This window comes from Delphinus delphis, chromosome 9 (assembly GCF_949987515.2).
Source record: "Delphinus delphis chromosome 9, mDelDel1.2, whole genome shotgun sequence".
NCBI lineage: Eukaryota > Metazoa > Chordata > Mammalia > Artiodactyla > Delphinidae > Delphinus > Delphinus delphis.
The window spans coordinates 61,537,855-61,565,517 of NC_082691.1; the positions used below are offsets into that span (position 1 = coordinate 61,537,855).

The window sequence follows — 27,663 nt, forward strand, 5'->3', positions numbered from 1 at the left end:
TTTTTTGTTCTTCTTTCTCTAATTGCTTGAGGTGCAAGGTTAGGTTGTTTATTCGAGATGCTTCCTGCTTCTTAAGGTGGGCTTGTATTGCTATAAACTTCCCCCTTAGAACTGCTTTTGCTGCATCCCATAGGTTTTGGGTCGTTGTGTCTCCATTGTCATTTGTTTCTAGGTATTTTTTTATTTCCCCTTTGATTTCTTCAGTGATCACTTCATTATTAAGTAGTGTATTGTTTAGCCTCCATGTGTTTGTATTTTTTACAGATCTTTTCCTGTAATTGATATCTAGTCTCATGGTGTTGTGGTCAGAAAAGATACTTGATACAATTTCAATTTTCTTAAATTTACCAAGGCTTGATTTGTGACCCAAGATATGATCTGTCCTGGAGAATGTTCCATGAGCACTTGAGAAAAACGTGTATTCTGTTATTTTTGGATGGAATGTCCTATAAATATCAATTAAGTCCATCTTGTTTAATGTATCATTTAAAGCTTGTGTTTCCTTATTTATTTTCATTTTGGATGATCTGTCCATTGAAATTTCAAGTTTTATCCAACTTAACACTCCCACCAACAGGACACGTAAGTGCAAATTTTACTTTGGGCAAAACTGAGTTTTGTCACTATTTTTCTATCTTTGCTGTATCTACCATTGTTCTATATCCTCTTCCCTGTTTAATTTTCTTCTGTTAAGATGTTGTGTGAAAGAAGTTCACTAATCCACCAATATCTCTTGAAATTATAAATTAAAAAGAGGGCAACTGAAGAGTATAATTGAGTATAAATTGAAACTGTGGAGTCGTGTAATGCCAGGGGCATAGGTTAACCACACATGATGATAAAAATAAAACTATTAATTAAGCTTTTCACACCAGCCCTTTGATAGTTCTTTTTATTAGGGTTTTGTGTAATGAGCTTATGCTAATAAAAGTGATATCTCGTATTTTGGAACACTCACTGTGTGCCAGCAGTCATGCTAAGCACAGATATCTCATTTAATGCTTACAACAGCCTTGTCAGAAAGGGATTTTCATCCTTATCTTCATAGATGAGGAAGCTTGAGGTTAAGTGATTTGACCAAGAGAAAACCATGGGTAGGTGACTGAACCAAAATTGTGATTATGAATATTAGGGTTCCTGGCTCCAGAAATTTGATAGTGTACCACCAGAAGATTATAGAGAGGTTATAAAAGCAGAGGTTGATAAGATGTTAGTCTAGGATTTCCTAGTATCAGAAATAGCAAACCCTTTTATCTTAATGGAGCTGATCAGTGAAGCTATCTTATAGTAAGTAGGTTGCTTGATTAGTCATGGGATGCCTCAATAGAGGTTAAACAGAGAGAACAGATGTGTCAAGGACCTTGAGGATCCTCTGTCTCCAAAGGCAGATTGACTGGAAACCTCAAAGCCCAATGAGGGGGAGTAGGACCTAAGTTGAAGGACAGTTTGGAGAAGTTGTAGGGGCTACAGGGTTACAGATTTAGTTAGGCACTTAATTTGTAGCTGAGGAGAATAAGGCCCTTAGTAAGCCTCACCTGAGTGTGCCTAGGAGCTTTTAACGCCTCAGATTTGAAATACAGTACTTCAATACTGTAACCAAACTCTATCTTTTCAACCACATACACTATTCTTTTCCATGTACCCTAAGCCCCAGTTAAACAAAATCATTTGCTATATCTTCAAAAGACCTTTGTAGCAATCCAAGGGAATGGATGTCTAGATTATTTTTCCCTCATATCTTTTCTTATGAACATTCTGCCACTCTATAAGACCTTTCAAAATGTCCTTTCTTAGAGAAAGCTGCTTCTGATTGTGCTAAAACCTATTATGAACCACACCCCATAATTAATAATTTATAAATACTTCCTTCATCACACTTAGCCTAATGCCCTTCATTAGTTATTTATTTTCTTGTCTGATTCCATCTAATAGCCTTTAAGCCAGAGGGTGAACTAGTTTTAAGTCATGTCCACAAATTCTTTGGTGTGTCCCCAATCAAGAGGTAGAATATCAACTTCATTTCTCTTGAGTGTGGACTGGACCTCCTAATTTCTAACGAATGCAGCAGAAGTGATACTGTAGGACTTCTGAGGCTTGGTTAAAAAAGGCAGTATGCTTCTGTCTGGCTCTCTCAGGAAGTTTTCCCATGGGGCCAAGTTTTCATGCTCTGGGGAAGCCCAGGCCATATCAGCTGCCAGATAGTTGAGTGAGGAAGGCTTCTAGATGACTCCAACGCCAGCTGCTATCAGATTACATACAGCCATGCGAGAGACCCTGGGTGAGAACTACCTAGCTGAGTCCATTCAGCCCCCAGAATTGTGAGAGATGATGATACATGATATTTGTGTTTTATGCTACTAAATTTGGGGTGGTTTGTTACACAGCAGTCACTAGAGCAGAGACCTCTGCTAGAAACACTGGAGAACATCCACTGGGATGGTCCACCATCTTCATGTTTGGCTGCTTCTCAAGCAGTGCCCATGGCATGTGTTTTTTCTAAATCCTCTGTTGACCAGGGCTCTTACAAAAGCTGCTCTTTGTCTCAGCATCCTGATGCTCTTGGAATCCTTGCAGTTACAAGAAATGTACAGACAACTTTCCAAAAATGGGCAAGCAAAGTTAAATCAATAAAGATACTACTAAATTCAAGCAAGAAGGAAAGTAGTACAAGTTAAAACAGTTGAGGACAGTTAACCTTATTCTCTTTAAGCCCTTCCTGAATGTCAGTGGCTCATTCTAGATATTTGTTAGCCACATACATGCTGCTTAGTTAATATTCATTTTTGCTTATTGTCCTAGGAGCTGAAATGGGCTGTGTATAATTGTTTGGAGCTTAAGGTAAAGCAAAGAAAAAGGTTATTTTAGTGATGGTTCTAATAATTAATCCTTTAGATATTTTAAAATAAAAAATTTTCAGCAAAATACTGGATATTTGTTGTAGAAATTTTCAAAAATACGAGTAAAGCACAAAGGAGAAAACATCATTTGTTTTTTTTGGTATATATCATTCCAGACTCTTACTCTATGCCTGTAGGTTCACGGGATGCTGTTATGTAATATCAGATCATGTTACTCCTCTGCTGAAAATCCTCCATGGATCCCATCTTACTCAAAGCTACAACTGAAGTCTTTACCATGACCTAAAAGACCCTATAACATCTGGAGTGTGTGCATGCATACACAGATGTATGCGTTCCAGTGGCTCTTTCTCTTTAAGTCGTTTCCCCCGCTCTTCCTCCTGTTCCCTTGTGGCCGTATTGATCATTTAATGTTCGTAAAATACAGCAGGCAAGCCCCTGCACCAGAGCCTTTGCACTTGCTCATCTCTCTGCCTGTGACCTTCCTTCAGGTCTCACAAGCATCCTCTTCCACTTTTTTTTGCTTTGGTTCAGCTCTTGCCTTATCAGAGAGACTTTCCTTAACCATACAGTACAAAACAGGAATACCTTACCAGCCCATTGAGCTCCCCTCACCCTCACATCTCCTGTTTTCCTTACCCTGCCTTACTCTTTTTCTGTATCACATATTTGACGAATTTGGCCCATGAGCCTTAGTTTGCTGACTCGTGTTCTAGAAGATTTAGGTGTTATATTTAGTCTGTGATCCATTTCCATTTTTTTTTTTTTTTTTTTTTTACTGTGGTACAAAGTATGGGTTGAGGCACTTTTTTTTTTTGTATATGAACAATTATTCTAGCACCACTTGTTTAAAAGGCTGTTCTTTGATTATATTGTGTCAAAAATCAATTATCTGTACATGTGTGGGTTTGTTTCTGGATTCTCTGTTCTGCCTGTTTCTGCCCTTCCCCTGTACTACACTATCTTGATTGCTGTAGCTTTGTGCTTTGTAGTAAGTTTTGAAATGAGGTAGTGTGAGTCTTCCAACTTTGTTCTTTTTTTTTCACCAAATATTTTAGTTTTTCTAGTTCCTCCCTCCCTCCTTCCCCTCCTCTCTCCGTTCCTTACTTCCCTTTTATTACATTGGCTAGGATCTCCAGTGTGATGTGAATGAAAATGCTGAAAGCTGAGAACCTCGCTTGTTCTGGAACTTAAAGGGAAAGCCTTCAGTCTCACTACTAAGTTTACGTTAGCTTAGGTGTTTTGTAGATGCCATTTATAAAATTGAGGAAGTTGCCTTTTGTTCCTATTTCCTAAGACAATTTATCATGAATGGATATTGAATTTTGTCAAGTGCTTTTTCTCTCATCTGTTGATGATTATAAGGTTTTTCTTCTTTGATCTGCTAATACGATGAATTTCACTGATTTTTGAATGTTGAACCAACCTTTTATATATTTCTCAATTCAATTTGCTAATATTAGTTAAGGATTTTTGTTTGTTTGTTTTTGGGTTTTTTTCTTTCTATGGCCAGGAAGGATGTTGGTCTATAGTTTTCTTGCAGTATCTTTGCAGGATAATGGAGGTCTCATTAAAAGACGTTGAGACGTGTTCCTTCCTCTTTTATTTTCTGAAAGAGTTTGTGTAGAATGGTGTAAAATTTCCTTTGTGCTCCGCTTTAGCTGTATCCCACAAACTGTGATATGCTGGTTGAAAACAAGGTTGGTTGAAAACAAGGATGGGGGCAGACTATATTGGTAGTATAAATAACATTTATCACATTAGACTTGAGCCCACTGCTTGTCTCTCGAGGCAGACAGATTCCCTGAGTGAAGACAAAGAATTCTTCCAAAGCAGGCTGAAGAGTCTCTGAAGAGAACAGACTGACCATTGCCACCAGCATAGCGCCAGTATCTGTTCCCACTCCTAATGAGCTTATAATGTTTGTACAGTAATGATTTCAGCAGAAGTATTTTGTTGACTTGAGGTTAGGTTCCAATTTTTATAAGACTGAAGGGTTGGGATTAATAAATGTGAGGAAAATTCAAATATCATAAAAGACCTGCCATCCGATGCATATAAAGTAACAGCTGTCGCTTTAAATTCTTGTCAATGAGGTCAGGTTGGGGATGAAAATAATCTAGGAGTCAATCAGATGTAGAGCAGTAACTGGACTGAGAAGAACACACGAGGGGTTTTGCCTTTTCTTATACCACAGAGACAGTGGGAGAATGAAAATACAGCAGTGAGAATTGTGAAAGCATTCTGTGAAAACATTAGGTGATACCTAGGGGGCACCAAAGTACGGTAACAAATAAGATTAGCAGTAAAGAAGAAAATCTGAGATATCAGGAAATTAATCTTATTCCACCATGTTGGGTGGAGGCTGTCTACTTTGTCGTCATCTCTTTGATCTGAGGACCTTGGGTTGGCAGTCTTCATCTGAAGATCATCTGCTCCTAGAGGATTGTTAAGACCCGAGCTTAAGATCTCCTGGAAAGGTCTGTTTCATCAGGACTCAAAGGTATTGATAATTTTTTCTCATATTAAAACATTTTTAAAATTTCTATTATGATTTGTATGTTTTTGTTCTTTTAGCCCTAGTTTTGAAAATTAAAGAGAGCTCTCAAAATACTTTTAAGTTAGTTAAAATTCAAATTACCAAACAAATTATTTCTACTTTTCTTCCTTTTATAATGTGAAGAAGCAAATCACAAGTTACCTTGTAATCATTACAGGATACCCAAAAAACACTGAGTTGTAAAAGACACATTGGAAGTTTTAGTATTCTCAAATTGGGAAAGGCAAAAATAAAGATTGACAAGGAGACAAGATAGAAACATAGTAAGAAGTATCTAACTGCAGTTTTTACAAGTTGACAATGTAAAAACAGCAGCAATAAGTGATGATTATAGGAAACTTTAACACAGTTTCTTCTTTTTGAAAAAATTATTTAAGAGTATGCCAAAAACACATAGATTTCACAATATTTTTATCTTTAAGAAGAAACTACTACCTGGGCACAAAATAAGTTGGGTCATTTTACAGAAAGAAAACCCTAATTTTAATTTGATTCTTGCGTTATATCACCCAAATAATGATTCACAGTGAAGGCTCTGTCTGCCTTTCATTAATGCAACTTTCTAAAGCCTTCCTAAATATTTGTTAAGACATATGTAAACATGTAATTTAAAGTGTTAGTTCTCCTTTAAAATAGGATTACCTATTACATTGAATTTACCATCTTAGTAAAATGAACAGTTTCAATGATAAATGGTTAAACCATATTCATTATCTGATGTGTATGAGATGTATTATTTTGTTACTATACTATAATATAGTCTCAACCATTTTATTAGTTACTGCCTTAACCAAAATAACTCATTTTATTTTCCTCCAAACAACTAGAATACATAAAACCAAAAAGTGTTTAAATTTTTTTCTCCATGCATGGCTGCACATTTTGTATCTTTTACAGATTTTAAGATTTTGCAAAAATAAATATTTTCCAATGCATCTGCACTTACTCTTTAGTCATTCTATAATTTTAAAAATAGGAAACAAGCATAAATTAAAACCATATTACATGACCAGCATTTTGTATCTTTTTCTTAGAAATTGTCAAGGTATCCAAAGATTGTTTATTAATTTAGCTCAATTTAATATTATCCTAAGTTATTAACAAAGTTAACTATGGATTGGGAAGCTGCAATTTAAGTGTACACATTAAGTCTTTATAAGGTTTGTAGCATAATAAGAATTGCACATGACTAAATCAACTTGACCTAAAATGCAAGCGATTTAGAAAAGTTCAAATCATAAAAACGTTAAATCCAAGTCTTATACAAACCAGTACACTGCACTAAGATGATTTTTACGTGATGGTACATCAGTGAGAAGACCGAGAGCTGTTTTTAAACTGAAGTCATTCCAATTTGTCCAGAGGGATATGATCAGGAATATTACGTGAACTCTTTTCTAGTATTAACTCTTTATTTCTGATATACGATGAACCTCTGCATCCATAAACCAAAAATTTATATTATGTCAAAAGTTTTAACTTTCTGGCTTTTTGAATCTGATAGGCTAGCATCTAATGCCATTACTCAAACTAACAATTAACTTTTTTCTCTTGTATTAGTTTTAGCAAGAAAAAATTGAAAAGGCAATATGTGTAAAGCTTGAGACTTTAAAAAATTTTACTCGAATTTTATCTGGACTAGATGAATATGTGAGTAACAACAGATAACTTTTTGATTAATTTTTAAAAAATAATTCCTAGGGAAAAGAGGTGGGGGAGGAGGGAGCCAGCTATAGGCAGATGAGATGGGAAAAGTTAATCTACTATCTGGTAATTATATAATTCTGAAAAGTGTAATTTTATATTTATAGAAAGAGCTGTAGGATTTATAGTACAACCTGTGTCCATTTGAAAGGATTGTTTCTATCCTTCTGTCAGAGATAATCATCTTGTTGGGCCAAGAGAATCATTGGGATTTGGATGCTACAGTTTCCCTTGGGCCCCCTTTATGATCGCCTAGAGGCTTCTAGTTCTTCCTCTTTTTGGCTAGAATGGGAGAATTTTCCAGTGGTTTACAGTGTCAAGTTCTTGCATCTCCTGGACCCATCGATGGAAAGAAGTGCTTGAATGAGGTCAAGAAAGTTTGGAGTATATGGGCCAGGACAGGACTTGGGAAGTCCTTAATGATGGCACAATGATCTGAATATAACCTGGATTAGAAGTTGACATATTAGGGACTTCTTCATATAAAGGTTGCAATTTTAAGGGACTCTGAATTATTATGGATCATTCCAAAGATGGAAAAGGAGAGAAGAGAAAGGCAAGATAACAAACTGGAAAGTGCAGAACAGGGTTTAGGTGAATCCACAGGTGAGGCAGATTTTTAATTTTTTACATTTTATTGGTCTAGGGAAAGAGTCTTTTAGGGAAATTTTAGAATCTGGACTGTATTTAGAAGCCTCTCCTACCAATTTTAGCTATATTTTAAAGTAACTTTATACTCACAAAGAATTGCAAAAAATAGGACTGAGAATTCCTGTGTCTCTTCACCCAGAATTCCCCAGATGGCCCAGTGGTAAGACCTTATATAACCATAGTTCCTTATCAAAAACAAGAAGTTGACAGTGGTACAGTGCTTTTAACTAACTACAGACTTATTCAATTTTTACCAAGTTTTACACGCATTCTTTTTTTTTAAATGTATAGTTCTATGACATTTTATCACATATATAGATTCCTATACCTACCACAACAATCAGGATACACAACGTTCCCATTGCCACAAATAAATTCTCTCATGCTAACGTTTTTATAATCATACCTTCTCTATAGTTGTAACCACTGGCAACCACTGATCTGTTCTTTCTCACTATAATTTTGTCATTTCAAAATGGAAATTTATAATTTCTATAAATGGAATCATACAGTGTATAACCTTTTGAAATTGGCTTTTTTTACTCAGGATAATAGCCTTGAGATCCTTTCAATGTATTGCAGGTATCAATAGTTCCTTCCTTTTTATTGATGAGTAGTATTCCTTCTTATTGATGAGTAGTATTCCATTGTATGGATGTACCAAAGTTGATCCATTCACTTTTTGTAGGACATTTTTGATTGTTTCCAGAGTTCAGATTATGAATAAAGCTGCTGTAAACATTCATGTACAGATTTTTGTGTGGACAGATTTTTGTGTTTTCCTTTCTCTAGGATAAATACCCAGGAGTATGATTGCTGATTCTTATGGTAAGTCTATGTTTAACTTAATAAGACACTGCCAAACATTTTTCCAAAGTAGATGTATCATTTCGTATTCCCACCAGCAATGTATGAGAGATCCAGTTGCTCTGTATCCTCACCAGCAGTTGGTATTGTGGATTTTTTCATGCCATTCTAGTAGGTTTCTAATTGAATTTTTTGTTTTCTACTCTTGTATTTAGAGAATTCCTTATATCTTATGAAAATAGGTCTCACATGAGAACTGTGAATTGCAAATGTATCTCCTAGTTCATATCTTATATTTTCATCCTCTTAACAGGGTCTTTCTCATAGCAAAAGGATTTGATATTGATAAAATTCAATTTGTAGGTATTTTTCTTTTATGATCATGATTTTGGTGTCATGGCTAAGAACTGTACCTAACCCATAAGATTCTTTCCTATGTTGTCTTTTAAAAGATTCATGATTTCACTTTTCACATTTATATCTATGATCCATCTTGAGTTAATTTTTGTGTCAGATGTGAGGTTTATGTTGAAGCCTAAAAATGTACAGTTATTCTAACACCATTTATTGAAAAGCCATTTTTTCTCCTTTGACTTGCTTTTGCCCTTCTGTCAAAATCTGTACTTGGTGGGTTATTTCTGGCACTCTTTTCTGTCCTGTCCCTCTACCAATACTACATTGTCTTTTTATATATATATATATAAATTTTTAAAATATTTATTTAGTTAGTTGCACCGGGTCTTAGTTTCAGCACATGGGCTCCTTAGTTGTGGCATGTGAACTCTTAGTTGTGGCATGCATGTGGGGTCTAGTTCCCTGGCCAGGGATTGAACCCGGGCCCCCTGCATTGGGAGCGTGGAGTCTTAACCACTGCACACCAGGAAAGTCCCCTTCTTTCTGAAATTTTTTGTTTTGTTTTTATATTTCCATATAAATTTAGAAAGCTTCTCTATGTCTACAAAAAATCCTTCTGAGATTTTGATAAAAATTGCATTAAGCCTGTAGATCAATTGGGGGAGACTTGACATCTTTAATGTGTTAAGTCATTTTTCAATCCATAAACACAGTAGATTTCTCTCTTTATTTAGGTCTTTAAAAATATATTCATCAGAGTCTTGTAATTTTCTTCATACTAATCCTGTGCATCTTTTGTTGGATTTAGACTGTAGCATTTCTCATTTTTTTGTGGAGCAATTGTAAGTGGTTTTGTGTTTTTAATTTCATTTTTGATATGTTTGTTGCTAGTATATAGAAATTCAATTGATTTTTGTGTGTGAATCTTGTATCTTGCAGACCTGTAAAGCTCAATTTTAAGTGCTTTCCTCTCTTCTGTTTCCTGGAAGAAATGGTGTAAAATTGCTGTTATTTATTCTTTCAGTGTTTGATACAATTAAGCAATGAAACCATCTGGCCCAGAGATTTCTTTATCAAAAGGTTTTATACTGTGGATTCAATTTTTTTAGTATTTACAAAACTATTCAGGTTATCTGTTTCATTTGGGGTGAGTTTGGAGAGCTGTAGCTTTTGAGGAATTTGTTGATTTTATCCAAGTTGTCGAATTTATGGGCATAGAGTTGTTTTCCCTTATTATCTTTTTAATGTCTGCTGAGTCTGTAGTGATATTTCTTCTTTCATTCATGATGTTGGTAATTTGTCTCATCTCTTTCTTGTAGATAGAAAAATACTTTTTTATCTATTGGGTCAATTTCCTTTAAATCGTGTATAGACTACTTACATTTAATGTAATTTTGGTATGTTAGGATTTAAGTCTGCTAGTTTGTATTCTCTTTGTTCTTTCTGTTTTTCATTGATCTTTCCTACCTTCTTATGAGTTACTTGAACATTTTTTTAGTATTCCATTTAAATTGATTTACAGTGTTAATAAGTGTATCTCTTTGTATAATTTTTAGGTGGTTATTGTACATTTGCATAAATAAGTTATATGTAGCAGTCTACCAGTATCTGCATTATGCCACTTCAAATGGAATGTAGAAACAGACCATTGGATAGTTGGGATTTTGTTTCCTTTTCGTGCTAAAGTGCCTGTCAGATGAATAACATTGTTTATGTCAGATTTCTCCAAAGTGACCATTGCAATACCTAATTGTCCTTGATGAAATTATGCAACTTGGAAAGATGTGTACATGATTTAGCAATGTAACAGGTATCATGAAGGAAAAGGTATTTGGCCTGAAGGGAATGCAAACTTCGACTAAAAAGTTCTCATGAGGATTATTGCATTGATTATGTGCTTGTGCAACTGCATGTCTCCAGAATATGGTCATGGACCAGATTGCCAACTGAGGGCTGGTTTTAAAACAAGAAAAAGAAAAACGCAGATCTAGGAAGACACAACTATAGAAAGTAAGTCTTAAAATATCTTGAAAGGTGACTGTTGTGGGTTGAATTGTTTGCCAAAAAGTTACGTTGAAGTCTAAACCCCAAGGTACCTGTGAATGTGAGATTATTTGGAAATAGGGTGAAGTTAAGATGGGGTCATACTGGGTTAGGATGGGCCCGAAATCCAATGGCTGGTGTCTTTATAAGGAGAGGGAGATTTGGAGACACACGAAGAGGAAAGTAGGCCATGTAATGACAGAGGCTGAGATTGGAGGGCTGCAGCTATAAGCTAAGGAAGACCAAAGATTGCAGCAACCACCAGAAGCTAAGAAGGATTCAAGTAATACAGTGACCCAAGGCAGAGTTTGTTCTAAGGATGCAGGGCTGATGAGATGAAATGTTCTGAACTTAGCAGCCATCAGAACCAGCCTCACTGACAATTTATCTGGTATGTGTCCCTCACTATAGGCTTTTCTCTTATAGAGGAGTAATTGTCAAGAAAGTGGGGACACAGTTTTTGAGGCACTAGCCTGCTGTGTTCCCCCCTTTGCCTGGCAAAGAATAAAGCCACCCTTTCTTTATCCTCCAAAAAAAAAAAAAAAAAAAAGTGGACAACTGGGCAGATAATAGGAATGCTGAGTTAAATGCTTAGCAGCCGAATTTTACCAAGGATCAGTACAAGATCAGAATTCCAAAGTCCCAAGAACCAAATATAAGGCTAACATTGAAGGGCTCAGCAAATTATTTGGAACTCACATTCAGCTGCAGTTGTCTTGGCAAGGACGGCCTTGAGACTGGAGATTCAAGGAGTTTGAGATTTCCACACTATTTCTAAGTCAAGCATGGTTTGTGTCAGGGAAGGGTCTAAGCCAGATCTCAGGAAGATCCACTGTTGTCAAAGCTCACCAGTCAGAGTCCACCATGAACAGAACTGAGGTCAAAGTGAGGTTTTTTTAGCTAGGTGAGGACCTGAGGGGCATCCTTATAAGAGGTTTTGGACTTGTGATTCAAAGAAGGGTTAATAAAAGTGGAGGCTGGTAGTGATTTGGGTGCTGTCAGGAGCTTGGGGCTATTCAGTGATTGTGTACCTTGGTAATTTTATCTAGGAGTCAGTACACTTAAAGCAGAGCTAGAGTTACTGTTGGCAAAAAAAGAAGAAAAGTCATGTCAGAAGCAGGAGGTATATAATTACTTTTGTGGCTTTGTCTGTCTCTTGTTTGAGACATGTTCACTGAGTGGTTGTGCTCTCAGTCCACTGTGTTCACAGAGCTGCCTTTTCTGATCATTGTTGACATATTGTGACCATTGTTTATATTTAGATGGGACTGTTTAGCCTTTCTATTAGTAGCCAAGGCTCTTTTTCCTTTTCTAGGGGCCTGGCCTGGAGACAGCATTTATCACTTCTGCCTACATTCCATTGGTTAGGACACAGTCATGTGGCTACACCTAAGAGGCTGGGAAGTAGATTTTAGCTGTGTGACAGAAGGAAATGTGAATTAAGTTTAGTAATTACATAACACTCTTTTTGTTGTTGTTCTTCTTTTAAAACAATATTTTCTCTCTTTATCCCCATTCCCACTCCCATAAGACATACACCTTATTATTTAATATGTGTCCTTCAGATCTACCTTCCATATATTTAGATTCTATAGATTTTTATGAATCTTTGAAAGATGCATAGGATTGCTTTGAGTGCATTCTTAAAATGTAAATAAATGTTCATTGTATATCATTCAATGATTATTATTGAAAATTAATGATTATTAACTTTTTACTGTGTTTTTGAGATCTGTGCTGCTACATAAACTAATTTATATCTCCTGATTGCTTCAAAATATTACATTTTATTCATATTCATTTGACATTTTCTTATCATTTCACCAAGTACAAAACGTCAAAAGCTTTACTAACTTAATTTGTCATATTTATTCTTCCAGTTATAAAGCACCCCTTAGTGGCTTAAGATAATGACAGTCATTTTACTCACAGATCTGCAGTTTGGACTAGGATTGTCAGAGACAGCTCATCTCTGCTCCATGCAGTATTAGCTAGTGCTGGGAGCTTCTCAGCTGGTTGGGGCTGGAGTCAACTGAGTGCTCAGTCACATCTGGTGGTTGATGTTGACTGTTTGCTGGGGCTGTTTGCCGGAGCACCTACACATAGCATGTCCATGTAGCTGCTTGGCTTCCTCACAGTGTGGTGGCTTGGTTCCAAGGGCAGTTGTCTTAAGAGAGCAGAAAGGAGTGCATGAGTTTCTTGTGACCTTGTCTCAAAGTCACGTAGAGTCACTTCCACTGTACATTCTTGGTCGAGGAGGACACAGAGGGTCTTCCTAGGTTCACAGGTAGAAGGTGTAGACCCCACCACCCAATAGAAGAAACATCAATGTTACACAGTCCAAAAAAAAAAAAAAGGCACATGGAATGGGATATATTGTTGTATCCATCTTTAGGAAAGACAATCTGCCACATTTGTGAAAATTAAGAATCTGATTTGGATATAAAACATGATTTTGAGACTAATTAGCAAAGATTTTAACTGTAAAAATACAACTTTTTAATAGTCCAAATACACTCTTTCCTTTTGGACCAAGTACTAGACTGTGGCCAACAAACTCTTGCTCCCTGTATCCCTAGACTTTTTCTCTAAAGTTATCAATATCTTCCCCCCCGGTCCTTATTTTTTATGTGATCATTGTAACAGATGAGATCAACCACTTCCTAGAACATGATTACAAAACCTATGCACACCTTGGGTGTCATAAAGAGAAAGTGATTTTTTTTTTTCCTTCAGAAAATACATCTTATGAGAAAGAAATAGTAACTAGTTCTCAGGCTTTCTCCTTTTGTTTTGTGCTGCTGACCAGAGGATCTTTTATGTGCTGGATATTCTGATTCGATTCGATGCCCTCAATACACAATGTGACTATTCTGAAAGCTTATTGTTTCCATCACTAGAAAGTAGATCCATAATTTTTGTGGTTCTCATGCTTTTTTCTCCAACCTGTTCTCTCCTGAGACTCCATTAAACATGATGGTGCTTGAGGAAAGCACTGCCAAAATAGCTGTCTGCTTTTCTCTTTTTAAATTTTGTTTTGTTTTTGTTTTTTGCGGTACGTAGGCCTCTCACTGTTGTGGCCTCTCCCGCTGCGGAGCACAGGCTCCGGACGCGCAGGCTCAGCGGCCATGGCTCACGGGCCCAGCCGCTCCGCGGCATGTGGGATCCTCCCGGACCGGGGCACGAACCTGTGTCCCCTGCATCGGCAGGTGGACTCTCAACCACTGCGCCACCAGGGAAGCCCTGTCTGCTTTTCTTAAGGTGATAGGATGTGAGGAGAATGGGGAAGTGTTCTAGCAATCAGTAGGCCTAGGAGAGGTTGTAATTGAGTTCACCTAGGCCTATCAAGTCTTGATTTCTATACATCATTTTAGCCATATCCCTCAAAATCCAGAAAGACTGTAGCCAGGTAGATGATAATGCATAGCATAGCAGTGCTTCCCTTTTAGATAAAGTTTTCACCAAAGCAGAAAATCACAGGTAAAACAGTAAGGTGGGCCAATCAAGTCCATCCCTCTTTCTTCTTGAATCTCTAGGCCAAGATGAGGTCGGTCTTGGGCTTTTGTTTTCCCTCATTTGTTTGTTTAGTGGAAATTTTCAAATGTATACAAAAGTAATGAGAATACAATAGTGAACTCCCATGTACCCATCCCCTAACTTTAGCAATTATCAGCCCAAGGCCAATCCTGCAATGTATGTTCTCCACCTTCCTTCCCCAAATGTATTTTAAATGCATTGTTTTAAAGCAAAACCTTGATACAGTTTCATCTGTTAAGTACTCAATATGTATGTGTAAAAGATAGAGACTCTTTATAACCACAATAACATTATCACACATTTAAAAATAAGCAATTCTGGAGGCTGTTGAAACATGCAAAAGGTGTATTTGTAATCGAGGAGCATGAAGCAAAGTTACATAACATGAAAAAGGAAGTTTTAGTTTCCAAAGTCCTGGAAGAGGTTCCAGTTCAGCAGGTCTGTCTGACGTTGAGAGCTACACCCGGTCTTTCTATCCTTCTAATAAATCCCCTCCTTTTGTGATAAGACTGATTTGTTAGACTTTCATGATTTACACTTGGAACTGTCACGACAGTCCTCCTGCTATGTAGATACCTTAATGTTGCTCTTTATTTCTCTCCATATTCTTTGATTTCTCACACTACTCAATTTAGTTATAATAATAATGCCATCAGCTCCCATTTATTGAATGCCTATCACGTGCCAGACACTCTACCAAATACTTGACATTTAAACCTCACAACAACCCACTGAGGACGGTAATTTCCCTATTTTGTAGAGGAAGAAATAAGAATTTACATGGATTAGGTCATTTGCTCAGGTTACACAATTAATAAGAACCAAAATCCTACCCAGATCTTTCTACTCCTCAGTCTGTTTTCCCACTCTGCCATGCTGGACCTGACAGGCATGATTTTTGTTTCCTAAAAATCCAATACAGTTCTATAGCATCAAGCTGTGAGTTGTTCATCAAACCGTTTTCTCCTATTGCTAGGCACATGACTAGACTCCTTCACTGCAGTTAGGCTTGGCCACATGGTTGAGTTCTACCTATAAAAGGTGAACAGAAGAGTTATGCCCTATTTCTTGGCCAGACCCAATAAAATTTCCCATTTGCTGTCCTCTATGCTCTGCTTCTGCTATTTAGTTTATGGGGCCTAAAGTGACCTTGGAAGCCACATGTTGACGATGGCAAAAACCGACAGCCTGGGTCCCTGACAGAGGCCCCTGCCACCAATCTCAAATCTCCTTGAACTATTTATATGAGCAGGAGATAAACTTCTGTTGTATTTAAGCCATTATGTATTTAGGGGTCTATTTATTACAGTAGTTAGCCTTCCTTAATTTTTATGTACTATTTCAATTATGCTTTCCTGGGTAACAAACACCTCAAAATTTTAGTGGCTTAAAACCACAGTCTTAACTCATGATTCTGTGAATCAGAAACTTAGGCTCTTGCCTATACTTGTTCATGCAACTACAATCAGCAGGTGGGTCAGCTGGGGGCTGACTGGTCTAGCATTGCCTGCCTCACATGCCTGGAGATAAGAATGGCTGCTGGCTGGACCACGTGTCTCCAGCAGGTTTGCCTGGGGTTATTCACGTGGTAGTGGAAGTGTTCTCTGCAGCAAGAGCGGGCAAGCCCCGATCTGCAAGTACTTTTCAGGCTTCTGCTTGCGTGTGTTTGCCAGTGTACCATTATCCAATGCAAGTCACAGAGGTAGAGGGAAATGTAATTTATTAAGGAGCATTTACTGCAGCACTCTCCCATATATACTAACAGTACTAATGCACAAATTAGGCAAATCGTTCACATATGTACAACAGCTCAGTCGCATATTTGACAATAGAGTGCAGCTTTTTTTGTTTTTTTTCTATTAATTTTTGGCTGTGCTGGGTCTTCGTTGCTGTGCGTGGGCTTTCTCTAGTTGCGACGAGTGGGGGGCTACTCTAAGTTGCGGTGCAAGGACTTCTCATTGCTGTGGCTTCTCTTGTTGAGGAGCACGGGCTCTAGGCACGCGGGCTTCAGTAGTTGTGGCGCACAGGCTTAGTTGCTCCGCGGCATGTGAGATCTTCCCGGGCCAGGGCTCGAACCCATGTCCCCTGCATTGGCAGGCGGATTCTTAACCACTGTGCCACCAGGGAAACCCTAGAGTGCAGCTTTAAGGCTGTTTTCATAACCCTTGAATCAAGTTGTAATATCGGGGTTGGTTTTAATAAAAATTATATTGATTTTGTTTTAAAATTACATTTCAGGTTTATATATAAGAAGTGAAATATTTACCAATACATGATAAATTCATAGCATTGGCACTATAACAGAGATGTTGTAGCTTATGGCCTAAATTTACCTGAGGTTTAATGAATCCAATTTATCAAGATCCTATGGATTTGTAGCCAAATCCATACTTTAAAACAGTCTTTAAAGGGTTAGTTTCACCCTTATTTAGAGTAACTTGTAAGAAAATGATTAAGTTCTAAGTTCAGTACTTCTTCACTTTCCTTAACTTTACCTTTATTAGGCCACATTTAACCACCTGTAAGGGCAGAATGCTTTCCTCCACTGCTCAGGGCAAAGTACTCTGCAGTGCCTTACCTCCACAATGCTATTGATATGGTGGTTAAAGGCCTGAGTTCTGGAGCCAGAATGTGCAGGTTCACATCCTGTCATTTCTGCTTGTTGTGTGACCCTGGGCAAGTTAACTACTCGGTACCTCAGTTTCTTCACCTATAAAATGGGAATAATTACCACAACCTAACTCATAGGGCTGTTGTGAGGATTAAATGAGATAAAGTATCTAAAAAAGCCCTTAGTTCAGAGCCTAACCCAGGTTATAAGAGGTCATACTGATTTTCTTTTTAAATTTCAGCTTTCTTGAGGTATAATTGACAATTTTATTTTTAACTACTCTTCAGACCTATATATGAGAATGAAATATTTACAAATACATTATAAACTTAGGTTTGTAGGAGATTGCCTATTTTCTTAGGAGATGCATGCTAAAATATTGAGATAAAGTCTCATTTGAAAGTTGTATAGCAACTTTCAAATGCTATACAAAAAGAAAAAATATGTGGAAAATATAGAACGTTAAATATGGTGCCATGTTAATACTTGTTAATATATGTAGGATATGAATGTTCATTGTATTATGTCAAGTTTTCTGTAGGTTTGAAATCTTTCGTAATAAAACTTGGAGGTAGGATGGAAATACTTTCCCCAGTTCTCTCAGTGTCTCATTTTTCTTTTCATTTCTTCTTCCTCCCTCTGTTATCTCCCCCAAATTGTCTCTCATATCTCTCCCTTGCAGGGCCCCTTGTCTCTCCTCATCTACAGGTTATCTCTTTATTATGTACGTGTTAATAGCCACAGCTTAGTGTAAGTGGTTAAACATACAAACTCTGGAGCCGGACTGTCTGTTAGAGTATCTGCCATCTCACTTATTGTGCGACCTTGGGCAAGTTACTTTAAACTCTCTGTAGCTCAGTTTCCTCCTGTGGTTATCGTAAGGAGTAAAGAAACAATGAGTATCTATAAATGATTAGAAGAGGGTCTGGTATATTGTCAGCCTCTGTAGGAATTTGCCATAATGATAATAATAATCTCTTGGTGTCCCTCACGTCTTTCCTTCTGTTCAGTGGTGATAGGCCCTGGAGCCTTCCTCCTGAGGAGAGGGAGTTGGGAGAAGACTGCAAATGCTTCTTACTTAATACCTTTTTTTTTTTTTTTTCCCTGAACACAAAAGGAATTGAAGTGGGCAAAAATCCTCCTGAAAAATGTTTCCACGTTTAGAATAAATATGTTCTACTCTGTTTTTGCTTTCTGATTTCCCCCTGAAAAGATAATTATTTAACAGTAAAACCTTGCATTAGCCCTGGACGTTGGTAGTGGCATCAACACCTTACCCTTAACCTCACAGGCCCATCTAGTCTGCACTGTCTTCTCCTTTCTCACTCTTGAAATGGCACAGCCCTTCTTCCTGTATGAAGGTCAGCCTCTCACCTGTGCTGGAGATCCCAGCCTCCTCATCTTCTGAGGAACCTTGCATTCTCATTTACTCCTTCTCTCTTCTGTACTCACCTCTCCCTCCCAATTACGTCTTTTCCATGAACATTTAACTCCTTCTCATCTTAAGTTGGACGAGGGAACCCTCCCTAGATTCCATCTCCCCTTTGAGCTACTGTCTTATCTTTTCTGCTTCACATGATATTTCTTGAAAGAGATTCTCATTTTCCAGTTACTTCTCAGCCCACTCCAGTGGCTTCCCTGCTGTCAGTTTAACAAAACAGCTGTTACTAAGGTGACCCATAAACTGTATGTCACTAAATCCTCGGGCATTTTTTAGGACTAACGTTATTACTTTGACTTACAAAAACATTCAGCAGTTCGACTGTAATCTCCTTATTGAAACCTCTTTATTCACCATTGGCTGTTTGTTGTTCTGTGAATAATAAAGTACTGTGTCTCTGACCCAGGAGTCTCAGGTCTCATGCTAGCATCCATGAAACAGTGTCTGACTTATTAAATAACTTGTGAGTGGACTAAAATACAGTCCCAGACTCGACACTAACCATCGTATTCCTAGCAGCCCCACAGTGCCTGGCATGAAGTAGGTGTTCAGTATTTATTTGTGAGATGGCTGGATGGACGGATGGACTTTCTCAGCTCTGCCAAAACATTGCAGGGATAAGACCTTTCAGAAGAGCCAACCAGGTTCTGGGATTGTGAGGGAGACAGCTGAGAGAACGCGAACATTAATTTGATCTGAGGTTTCTCTGGGTTTATGTGTCTAATTGGAGAGTATTTTGATCAGCCAGCGTCTCTTCTGAAATGTAAACCATCTGACAGAGGTAATCCTATTAATTCCATTTTATTCTGAATTAGTTGAGTTGGCGTAATGTTCTAATATTTAGCTGAGTGTAGCGGTGGTGCGTAGGGAGGGCTGATGTGGGAGGTCGGCAGCCTGTGGTGGGCAGAAGCCTGGGTTCTCTTTCGAAGGGGGAATTCTGGATATTCCTGGGTTTCTTAGAGAGGGTGTGCAGGTGGGGGAACCAGGAAGTGAGAGAGAGAAGTGGGATAACAGCAAAGGCACGCTTGCTCAGCCTCAAGATCTGCCCGAAGCCTGCTGTCGGTCGCTGTGGACACACCATAGAAGTTCATCTCTGAAGCTGCTGGTGCCAGAGTGCTTCAGACTTTAACTGTCCCTGTAAGGATGGACTGTTCCCCTTTTACAACCAGCATTTTTTAAAGTAACCTAAGCAAAGTTTTACATAGGATAAAATTGTTTTCAGGACAGATAAAAAGAGTGAAAAGAATGCATGAGAATATTAAATGTACAACTATTAAGATTTCTAGAATTAGAAACTGAATAATTGTGTAGAAAGGCAAACAGCCTTTAGGGTGACAGAGGGGTTCTTGGAGTTGACAAGAGTGACAAGAATTATCTAGGGTTTGACTCTCAACAGGAGGGATATCACCCCAAGGGGGTAAAAATTGGTTCTTGGGGGACAAAAAACGGCCTGCATGGCCAGGGTACCTGAACAGAAATACAGTATATTTGTGGTATTAGAATTTCATGGTGGCAAAGGGCTTTAGGTAAATATGTCTTAAAAGTCTCCTTACAGGGCGGTAACAAAAAAAAAAAGTTGAGAAACACTGGACCTGTTGATTCAAATGGAAGGATTTTGTTGATCACCAGTGGGTCCCCCTGGGAAGACGAACTGGAAATGCGTGTTGACTCAGCAGAAGGAAAAAGATCTCACATGTTGTCTAGTGAGTATCCACTGGGAGATCTAAAAGCAGCGGTGGGCAGCTGGGCCGTCCCCCAGAGCTGCTCAGTAGGTGATGAGCTTCTGGCCCCATACAGATTCAGTGCCCGGGAGGCCAGGCTGATGGCCCCAGACACACGCAGCCAGTTCCTGGACACGGCAATAGGACAGTATGAATTGGGTGGGAGTTCGGATTCCAGTAGTTAAACCACCCACCTTCCACCCTCCCGATTTGTTTTGCTGTGTTCTGTTCTTAGCTACCTCCCTCCCTACTCTTCTCTCCTGCTACCTCTCAAGACTCCCATTATTCATTTCTGCTGCAGGCAGGGGGATCAGTAGCAATGTTGAATGAAAAGAATGCTAGACACAGAACCACATGCTGACATCAAAGAAAGAAGTGACCTTCAGCCATACAATTTTAGTGTGGAAAGCCAGATAGTACACTCTTAACATCTGTGAAATCAGATTAAAATGCAAGTAGACTTTTAGCTTTCCTAATCCCTGCTTCTGAATAGGACCTGGACATGCAGGTCCTTAACAAAATAAAAATGAAGACAATATCAGGTATAGGGAATGGTTAGTTCTTACCCCACAGGTATTTGGCCTTGGAAATGGCTTCTGGTCTCTCAGCAGCATATAAGTCTAGACTTTGCTATGAGTTCGAAAATGGCAGTGTTGTTTCAGAGGGGCTCCTAAGTGTGGGAAGGATGGCCTAGCACAGTCTCCTCTTTTGCCCTATCCCTGATGCTCATTAAGGTCATGCTAGAAGGGAAAGGTCTGATTAGATAACCAACGTTGCTACTTCTGGAGCTCTACTACATGTCAGGCACTGTTTTAAGTGCTTTACATATATTAATTACTTCTCATAACCAAACAACCCTGCAAAGGGAGCACTATTATTACAGATGGTAAGCTCAGGCACAGAAAAGCTAAGTCACTTGTCCAAGGTCACACAGCTTCTGGTAGCACTGGAATTTGAACCCAGATCTTCAGTACCCACAGAGCTTGCTGTAACTCTGCTGTTTATATGCCTTGGGGCCAACTCTCCCTAACTTAACACTGTCTTTGAAGTCATGGATGAATGGGCTTACAATGAAGTTGCTCTTAACACCATGTACTTTGGATTTTTATGTAAGTAGAACATTGGGTCAGTCATCAGGCCTCCTAAGCAGTTGAATCCTTTAGGCCACTTACATAATGGACTAACTGCTGGATACGTGCTGCCCTCTTGTGATGAAAATAATCCCAATACGACCTTCTCGAGCTCTCCAGAATGCACCTACTTCCTTTAGTCCAGTCCCATGGTTGGGGGTAGAAGATACGTGGGCTCTGAAAATTCAGACTCTTGTGTCACCTGACATTTTCCAGGGTGTTCCTAGCCTTGTGACTCTGTCAGTGAGGCTTGTAAACGTGATTCCAGAGTCTGTAAATTTTAGCACCATTAATACAGAAGAGACCAGGCTTCCCAAAGGGGCACTAAAGAGACCCCACCTGTGTCCTTGGGGGGAGAGTTCATTTTGTTTAACTTGCCCTAGTGAATTGGGATCAGGTTTAAGAGGCTTGGCAGAAAAAAGGTCAGTTGGAGAATGAACTGAAGGTCACAAACTGTCAGAACAGAGGGAAAATAAAGCCAGCAGAAGGCCTGTGTTCGGGTTCTTGCCGTAGTGATAATACAGCGTGTGGCCTTGGGCAAGTCGCTTTGCTCTCTGACGCCAGTGTCTGCGCTGGCAGAGTAAGAGGGGTGAACTAAGTGAGCTCAAAATCTTAGATATTACCAGGTCCAACCTTCTGCATTTGCCAAAATCCCTTTCCTAAAGGGTGTTGCTTCACCACCACCACCCCCATTTTTATAGGCATCCTCATTAGTAAAACAAGATACATATCCACACTCAATAGTTCTCAGTTTCCTCACTCGGGAAGTAATCCCTACTGGACAGGGTTGTTGGGAAGAACCAGTTTCCATTTGACACAGTGCTAATGGGTTCAGTCAGACTGGGTTTGTTTAGGCAAAGACACACGCACACATACAAATGCTTAAAATCAAGGAAGACTGATTCTGAAGATACACCTACCCAGTTATAAGTGACTATCTTCACAGTGCCACTTGAAAACATGCTGATTTATGGGTTACTCATTATTCCCTGCAGCTGTAGTTATTACCAGCGCCTGCCTGTGGCTGTAACACATCTATGTGTGTGGGCAGTGCCTGGGTACCATCTAGGGTGAACGGTCCAGGGCAGGGAGTCTCATTCGTATTCAAAGAAGACATGACATTGTTCTGTAACTTCCACCTGCTTCCAAACCATTTATTAGACTCCTATACTTGACGGGTTCACGTAGATTGGAAAAAAAAAAATTCATAGCAAGAATCTTTGACTTGCTAATCCCGCTGCAAAGAAATAATCCTAAAGAACTTTCTACTTCCATAGAAATGTCTGTAAGAATCACCACAACCACCACAGCCAGTCTGGAAACCTGAATGTCCATCTAATACTTGGAACATAATTGAGCAGATTATCAAACCAATAGAATACAAATGATAATTATAAAGGTTAACAATGTGGGAAAATGATTGAAAGAAATTGCAGGTGTACACTGTGATTATAATTATGTAAAAAGATGTCAAAATAGTCAACCTTAAAAAAGAAATTCTGACATGGATGAACTTTGAGGACATCATGCTAAGTGAAATAAGCCAGTCATAAGAAGACAAACACTGTATGGCTTCACTTATATGAGGGACCTGGGATAGTCAGAATCATAGAGAAAGTAAGTACAAGGGTGGTTGCCAGGGGCTTGGGGGATGGGGAAATGGGGAATTATTGTTTAATGAGTATAGAATTTTGGTTTTACAAGAAGAGTAATTCTGGAGATCGGCGTTGGTGATGGTTACACAACATATGGATGTGTTTATACCACTGAAATGTACACTTAAAAATGATTAAGATGGTAAATTGTATATTATGTGTATTTTACCACAACAAAAAAGTCTCCGAGTAGGCAAAATACGGAAAAATAGCATGCAAAAATAAGTAGCTGTGTTAGCATTGTGTTATTATAAGCGTTATTTGAATCTTTTCCTTTAACATTGTGATACTGCTTTTGCAACACAAATGTGACAGAAAAAGTCAAGGAAAAAAATTCAAGTTATTTCGATATTTGTTATTTGCCCAAAAAAGCACCTGAGTAGTCTTGGGGAAAATCAGAAACTTACTTAACATCCTTGAACTTATTTTATAATTTACTATTGTTTAAAATCTTTTTTTTTTTTTCATTACAGATCATCGGGGGCCTGTAATCTTTTCAGTACTTAGTGCTTCTAAAAGTTTTAAGCTGGCCTTGGGTGCAGTTAATTCAGTTTTAAGTGAGAATCACGCTGGGATGGCCCCTGGGCCCTGCAGCTCTGCTGCCAGCCCATCTGTGTGGTAACATGAGTTTTGTCCTCCTTACCAGCTAATTCCACTTTCATTAAAATTCCTCTCTATGGACCTGGGATAATGGTCATGGTTCTGCCTTTCAGCTCCAGAGCAAGGATTTTTTTTTTCCTGTAAGTGAGCAATTGTTACTGGAAATAGATGTGTGTAACACCTGGAAGTGGATGAAAACACCAGTGAGCCAAATGCTCCTTCCCAGTTGGGCAGCTGAAAGGGACACCTGGCAAAGGCTGGAGAGCCTGGCTTTGTGCAGTGGTGCCGGCTCCTGCTCTGCTCTTACTGTGCAGTGAAGACCTGGATGTGCCTCCCTCTGTTCAGTGAGTGACAAATGGTAGGGCTCTTTGGTAAGAATGATGACAACTAACAGCTATGCTTTTCACTGACGGAGCCAGGATATTGCAGGAAGCTTGATGCTGAATGTTTTTAGACTTGACTTTGAGAACTTCCAGTCCCATATTTGACCTTGTTGGGAAGTTCCCTAAGCCTAAGAGTGTAAAGAGGACACCTGGGGGTGCCATTGTGAGCAGAAATGAGAAACGTTGGTTTAATGATATTGTATATTGAGCACTGACCCTGCACTGGGCATTGTGCTAACTGCTTTCCATGCTTCAGCTCATTTAATCCTCACAACAACCCTGGGAGTCAGTACTCTGGGATTCCTATTTTTCAAGGAGGAAATTGAGATTCTGACAGTCTTAAAATGTGACCCAAAGCCCCACAGTGATTTGACATGGCTTATTTTAATAAGTTCCAAATCAGCAAGGACAAGCCATAAATGTAGTTCTGAAATACAGGAGCTATAGTTTCTCTCCCTAAATCAACTCAGTTCCTGTGGAAAGAAAGAGTCATATCTTAAGTTTGTGGAATTCCTTTATTTCCCCAAATTTTCTGTTATCTTTTTCTTAATTAGGAAAAGTCTCCACTTCTCTGCACAGAAGCTCACCTGTGGGTAATGGAGAACTTTAGTGAATTAGGAGCCTGATTTTACTTTTATAAGAAAAATAGAAAATCTATCATTCACCATCTAAAAGACTAAAGTATTTCCAAGTTAGAATTTAAGCCAATAACACACAAATTCAGTTTCCCTTAGAGGCAGCAGTTTTAATTTTGATAGTCTCTAAAAGCAGTAATATTTGGTAGTTTCTGGATACATTTTAGACTCTCAAAAGTTTCGTTTTAGCAGCTTAATAAAGTATGAATTTGTCAGCTGAGAAGTGTGGTTCTCTCACTTGGCAAGCCTGAAGTCTGAAGCACCCTTGACCAGTGCTCATTCCTTTGTGCTTTCTGGGCATATCTGCTGCCCAGAATCTCTGGTAGAGAGTTGCTGCCTCAGGGGCCATTAGGCAAATACCCTAATCTGGGGGTGTGGGCAGAGTGGGTAGGAGCCGCCAAAGCAGTGCCTTAGGGGAATGGCCCCCATGTGCTGAGTGACTGTCACAGGATTTTCCCCCTAACTTTCAGGACCAACTTCCTGAATTGTACCCTTCCTAACTGGGGCTGCTGTATAAAGTCAGGCTGGACTTCTGAGAACTCCAAGGTACTGCTGGAGGGCCCCCTCACCCCTGCCCCTCTCATGCTTGGCCCCTGTCAGCTCGGTGCCTCTTGCCACAGCGGGTCCAGGCCCACCTCTGTCCTCCCCTCGGCAGTGAATAGCCGAGGAAGATAGTGGACGTCAAACCTGGCCTGCCAGGGCCCATCATGGCACGGTGCTGAGGGATGAGGTTCGGCCATGCCAGCGTACCCTGGCCCCAGCCACTGGGGACTCAAGTTACTCCCTCTGAGAAGCCACCGGTGTGGATCGAGTGGTCAAATGGAGAGGCCTCAGATGCTTCCTCTGCTTTTTTCGGTCCCTTGGTGGCTAGAGAGGCCTGCGAAGGATCACACTGAGGATGCCTCTTGCCTTCCCTCGTCAGGCTCTCCTCGTAGCACGTCACCCCAGGGCCCCACCCCATGTAGTAAGTGCCTCTGAAGGGGTCACAGTGTGCTTGCCAGGCCGAGTCCCTTTTTAAAATCCCAGGCTCAGGCAGTTAGAAAAAATGAGTGTTTTCAGTATTTTACTAACAAATGAATTGGCAAAAGAACAAGTTCTCTGGTGAAACCTCCTTTCCCCCACTTAGCATCCACCAGGTGCCCGCCATGGTGGCAGGGGTCTGACGTGCTTGCTGGGTTCTCAGCGGCTTGCCTTGCCTCCAACTCAGTCACTCGCACAACTGCTCGAGGGCAGGAAGAGACTTCCCTTCCTCAAAAGGACAGGAGAGAGAGAGAGAGAGAGAGAGAGAGAAGCTCCTGTTTGGATGCCGGAGCCACATGGGCAAGCCAGGCCTTATTCCTTTTGAAGGACGGCGCTGATTCTTCTTCCTGGGACAGAGAACCTCTCCCCACAGCATCAGTCTTCCGAAGGTCAGCCCCGACCCACGAAAGCCCTGAGTGGAGCCTCAGCATTACGAAGGCATCGTCCTGTCCCTCAGACTGGCTAAGAGGAGGGCATCCTGCGATCTTTGTCAGCAGACGGTGAGACTCCAGGACTAAGACGTAAGCCCATGGCGGGTCCTTCCTTTGGCACCAAGTCCCTACAGAACCTTGGATGAGTCAGATCCCCACACTGTACCCCCCCCTCAGTATCCACAGCTCTGAAGTGGGAATAATATCAACACATGGGGAAGTACTGAGGAGGAAGAGAACATTGCAGGTAAAACACTTTTGTTCGTTGAGCACCTTTTCCCCAAGAAACATGGCACCAACTTTGCACCATGTCCCCAACTCTTCATTGAATGCGGCAGTGACCGACTCACTCTCCCTGGTCTTTGGGCAGGCGTTTCTATGAGCTCAAAGTCTCATTCCTCTAATTTCAGATTAAAATAATCATGCATTAACATCTCTTCAGAGTATGTTTACAGTCACTAAAACAGCTCATACTTTTCCTGCAGAATTGTAACAGCTACTCAGGGACTCTGCCAATCAGAGTGCCCGCACAGAGCTCGTTTTGCACCACGAAGGCAGGAATCCTGGAAGCTCCACCTCGGCAGACGCTGGACGTTTCAGACATCCAAGACAGGCAACTGCACAGAGTCACCCCCATGGCCAAGATCCACCCACAGAAAAAAATCCCCTCAGAAACAGACAATCCGCTTCTCGTCTTCAAAGACTTTGGCCTCCTCTGGCTTTATCAAGTTTCCGTTTAAGCTGTTGGAGAAAAACAAAGAACACAAGTAAGTGTGAGAGACTACTGTATGCTCCTTCCCATTATGTGTTCCTAACACACTCTTGTGCTTCACACAACCCTGAAATTAAGGAACAGAATCTGTCCAACACTTGTTTTTACTTTTTTCTTTTTTAAAATTGAAGTATAGTTGATTTATAGTATTGTGTTAATTTCAGGTGTATAGCATGGTGATTCAGTATTTCTGCAGATAATATTCTGTTATAGGTTATTACAAGATAATGGATATAATTCCCTGTGCTATACAGGATATTCTTGTTTGTCTATTTTATATATAGTAATTTGTATCTGTTAATCCCATACCCCTGATTTGTCCCTCTCCCCTTTGGTAACTACAAGTTTATTTTCTATATCTGTGAGTCTATTTCTGTTTTGCATATACAAGCATTTGTATTATTTTTAGATTCCACATGTAACTGATATATAGTATTTGTTTTTCTTCTTCTGACTTATTTCAGTTAGCATAATTTTCTCTAGATCCATCCACGTTGCTGTAAATTGTAATATTTCATTCTTTTTTATGGCTGAGTAATATTCCAGTGTGTGTGTGTGTGTGTGTGTGTGTGTGTGTGTGTGTATCACATATTAATCCAATCATCTGTCGATGGGCACTTGGGTTGCTTCCCTGTCTTGGCTATTGTAAATAGTGCTGTTTTGAACACCAAGGTACATGTATCTTTCCAAATTGGTGTTTTAGTTTTTTGTGGATATATACCCAGGAATGGAATTGCTAGATCATATGGT

At 39.5% G+C, this 27,663-nt stretch overlaps 1 protein-coding gene and 1 long non-coding RNA gene across 8 annotated transcripts in view; one reads left to right on the plus strand and one right to left on the minus strand.

Moving 5' to 3' along the window:
• Positions 1-449: 449 nt before the first annotated feature.
• Positions 450-26,134, plus strand: LOC132431108 (uncharacterized). Its single transcript, XR_009520635.1, has 3 exons — positions 450-19,347; positions 20,111-24,030; positions 26,038-26,134. It is a non-coding gene; the product is annotated as an uncharacterized lncRNA (long non-coding RNA).
• The window catches only part of NOD1 (nucleotide binding oligomerization domain containing 1), a 92,890-nt gene continuing 89,831 nt past the window's right edge, over positions 24,605-27,663 (minus strand). For all 7 annotated transcript variants that reach the window (XM_060020675.2, XM_060020670.2, XM_060020671.1 and 4 more), the window contains one exon: positions 24,605-26,882. In XM_060020675.2, the coding sequence (XP_059876658.1) occupies positions 26,810-26,882 (73 nt within the window). In that variant the 3' untranslated portion in view covers positions 24,605-26,809. The remainder of the gene's footprint in view (positions 26,883-27,663) is intronic.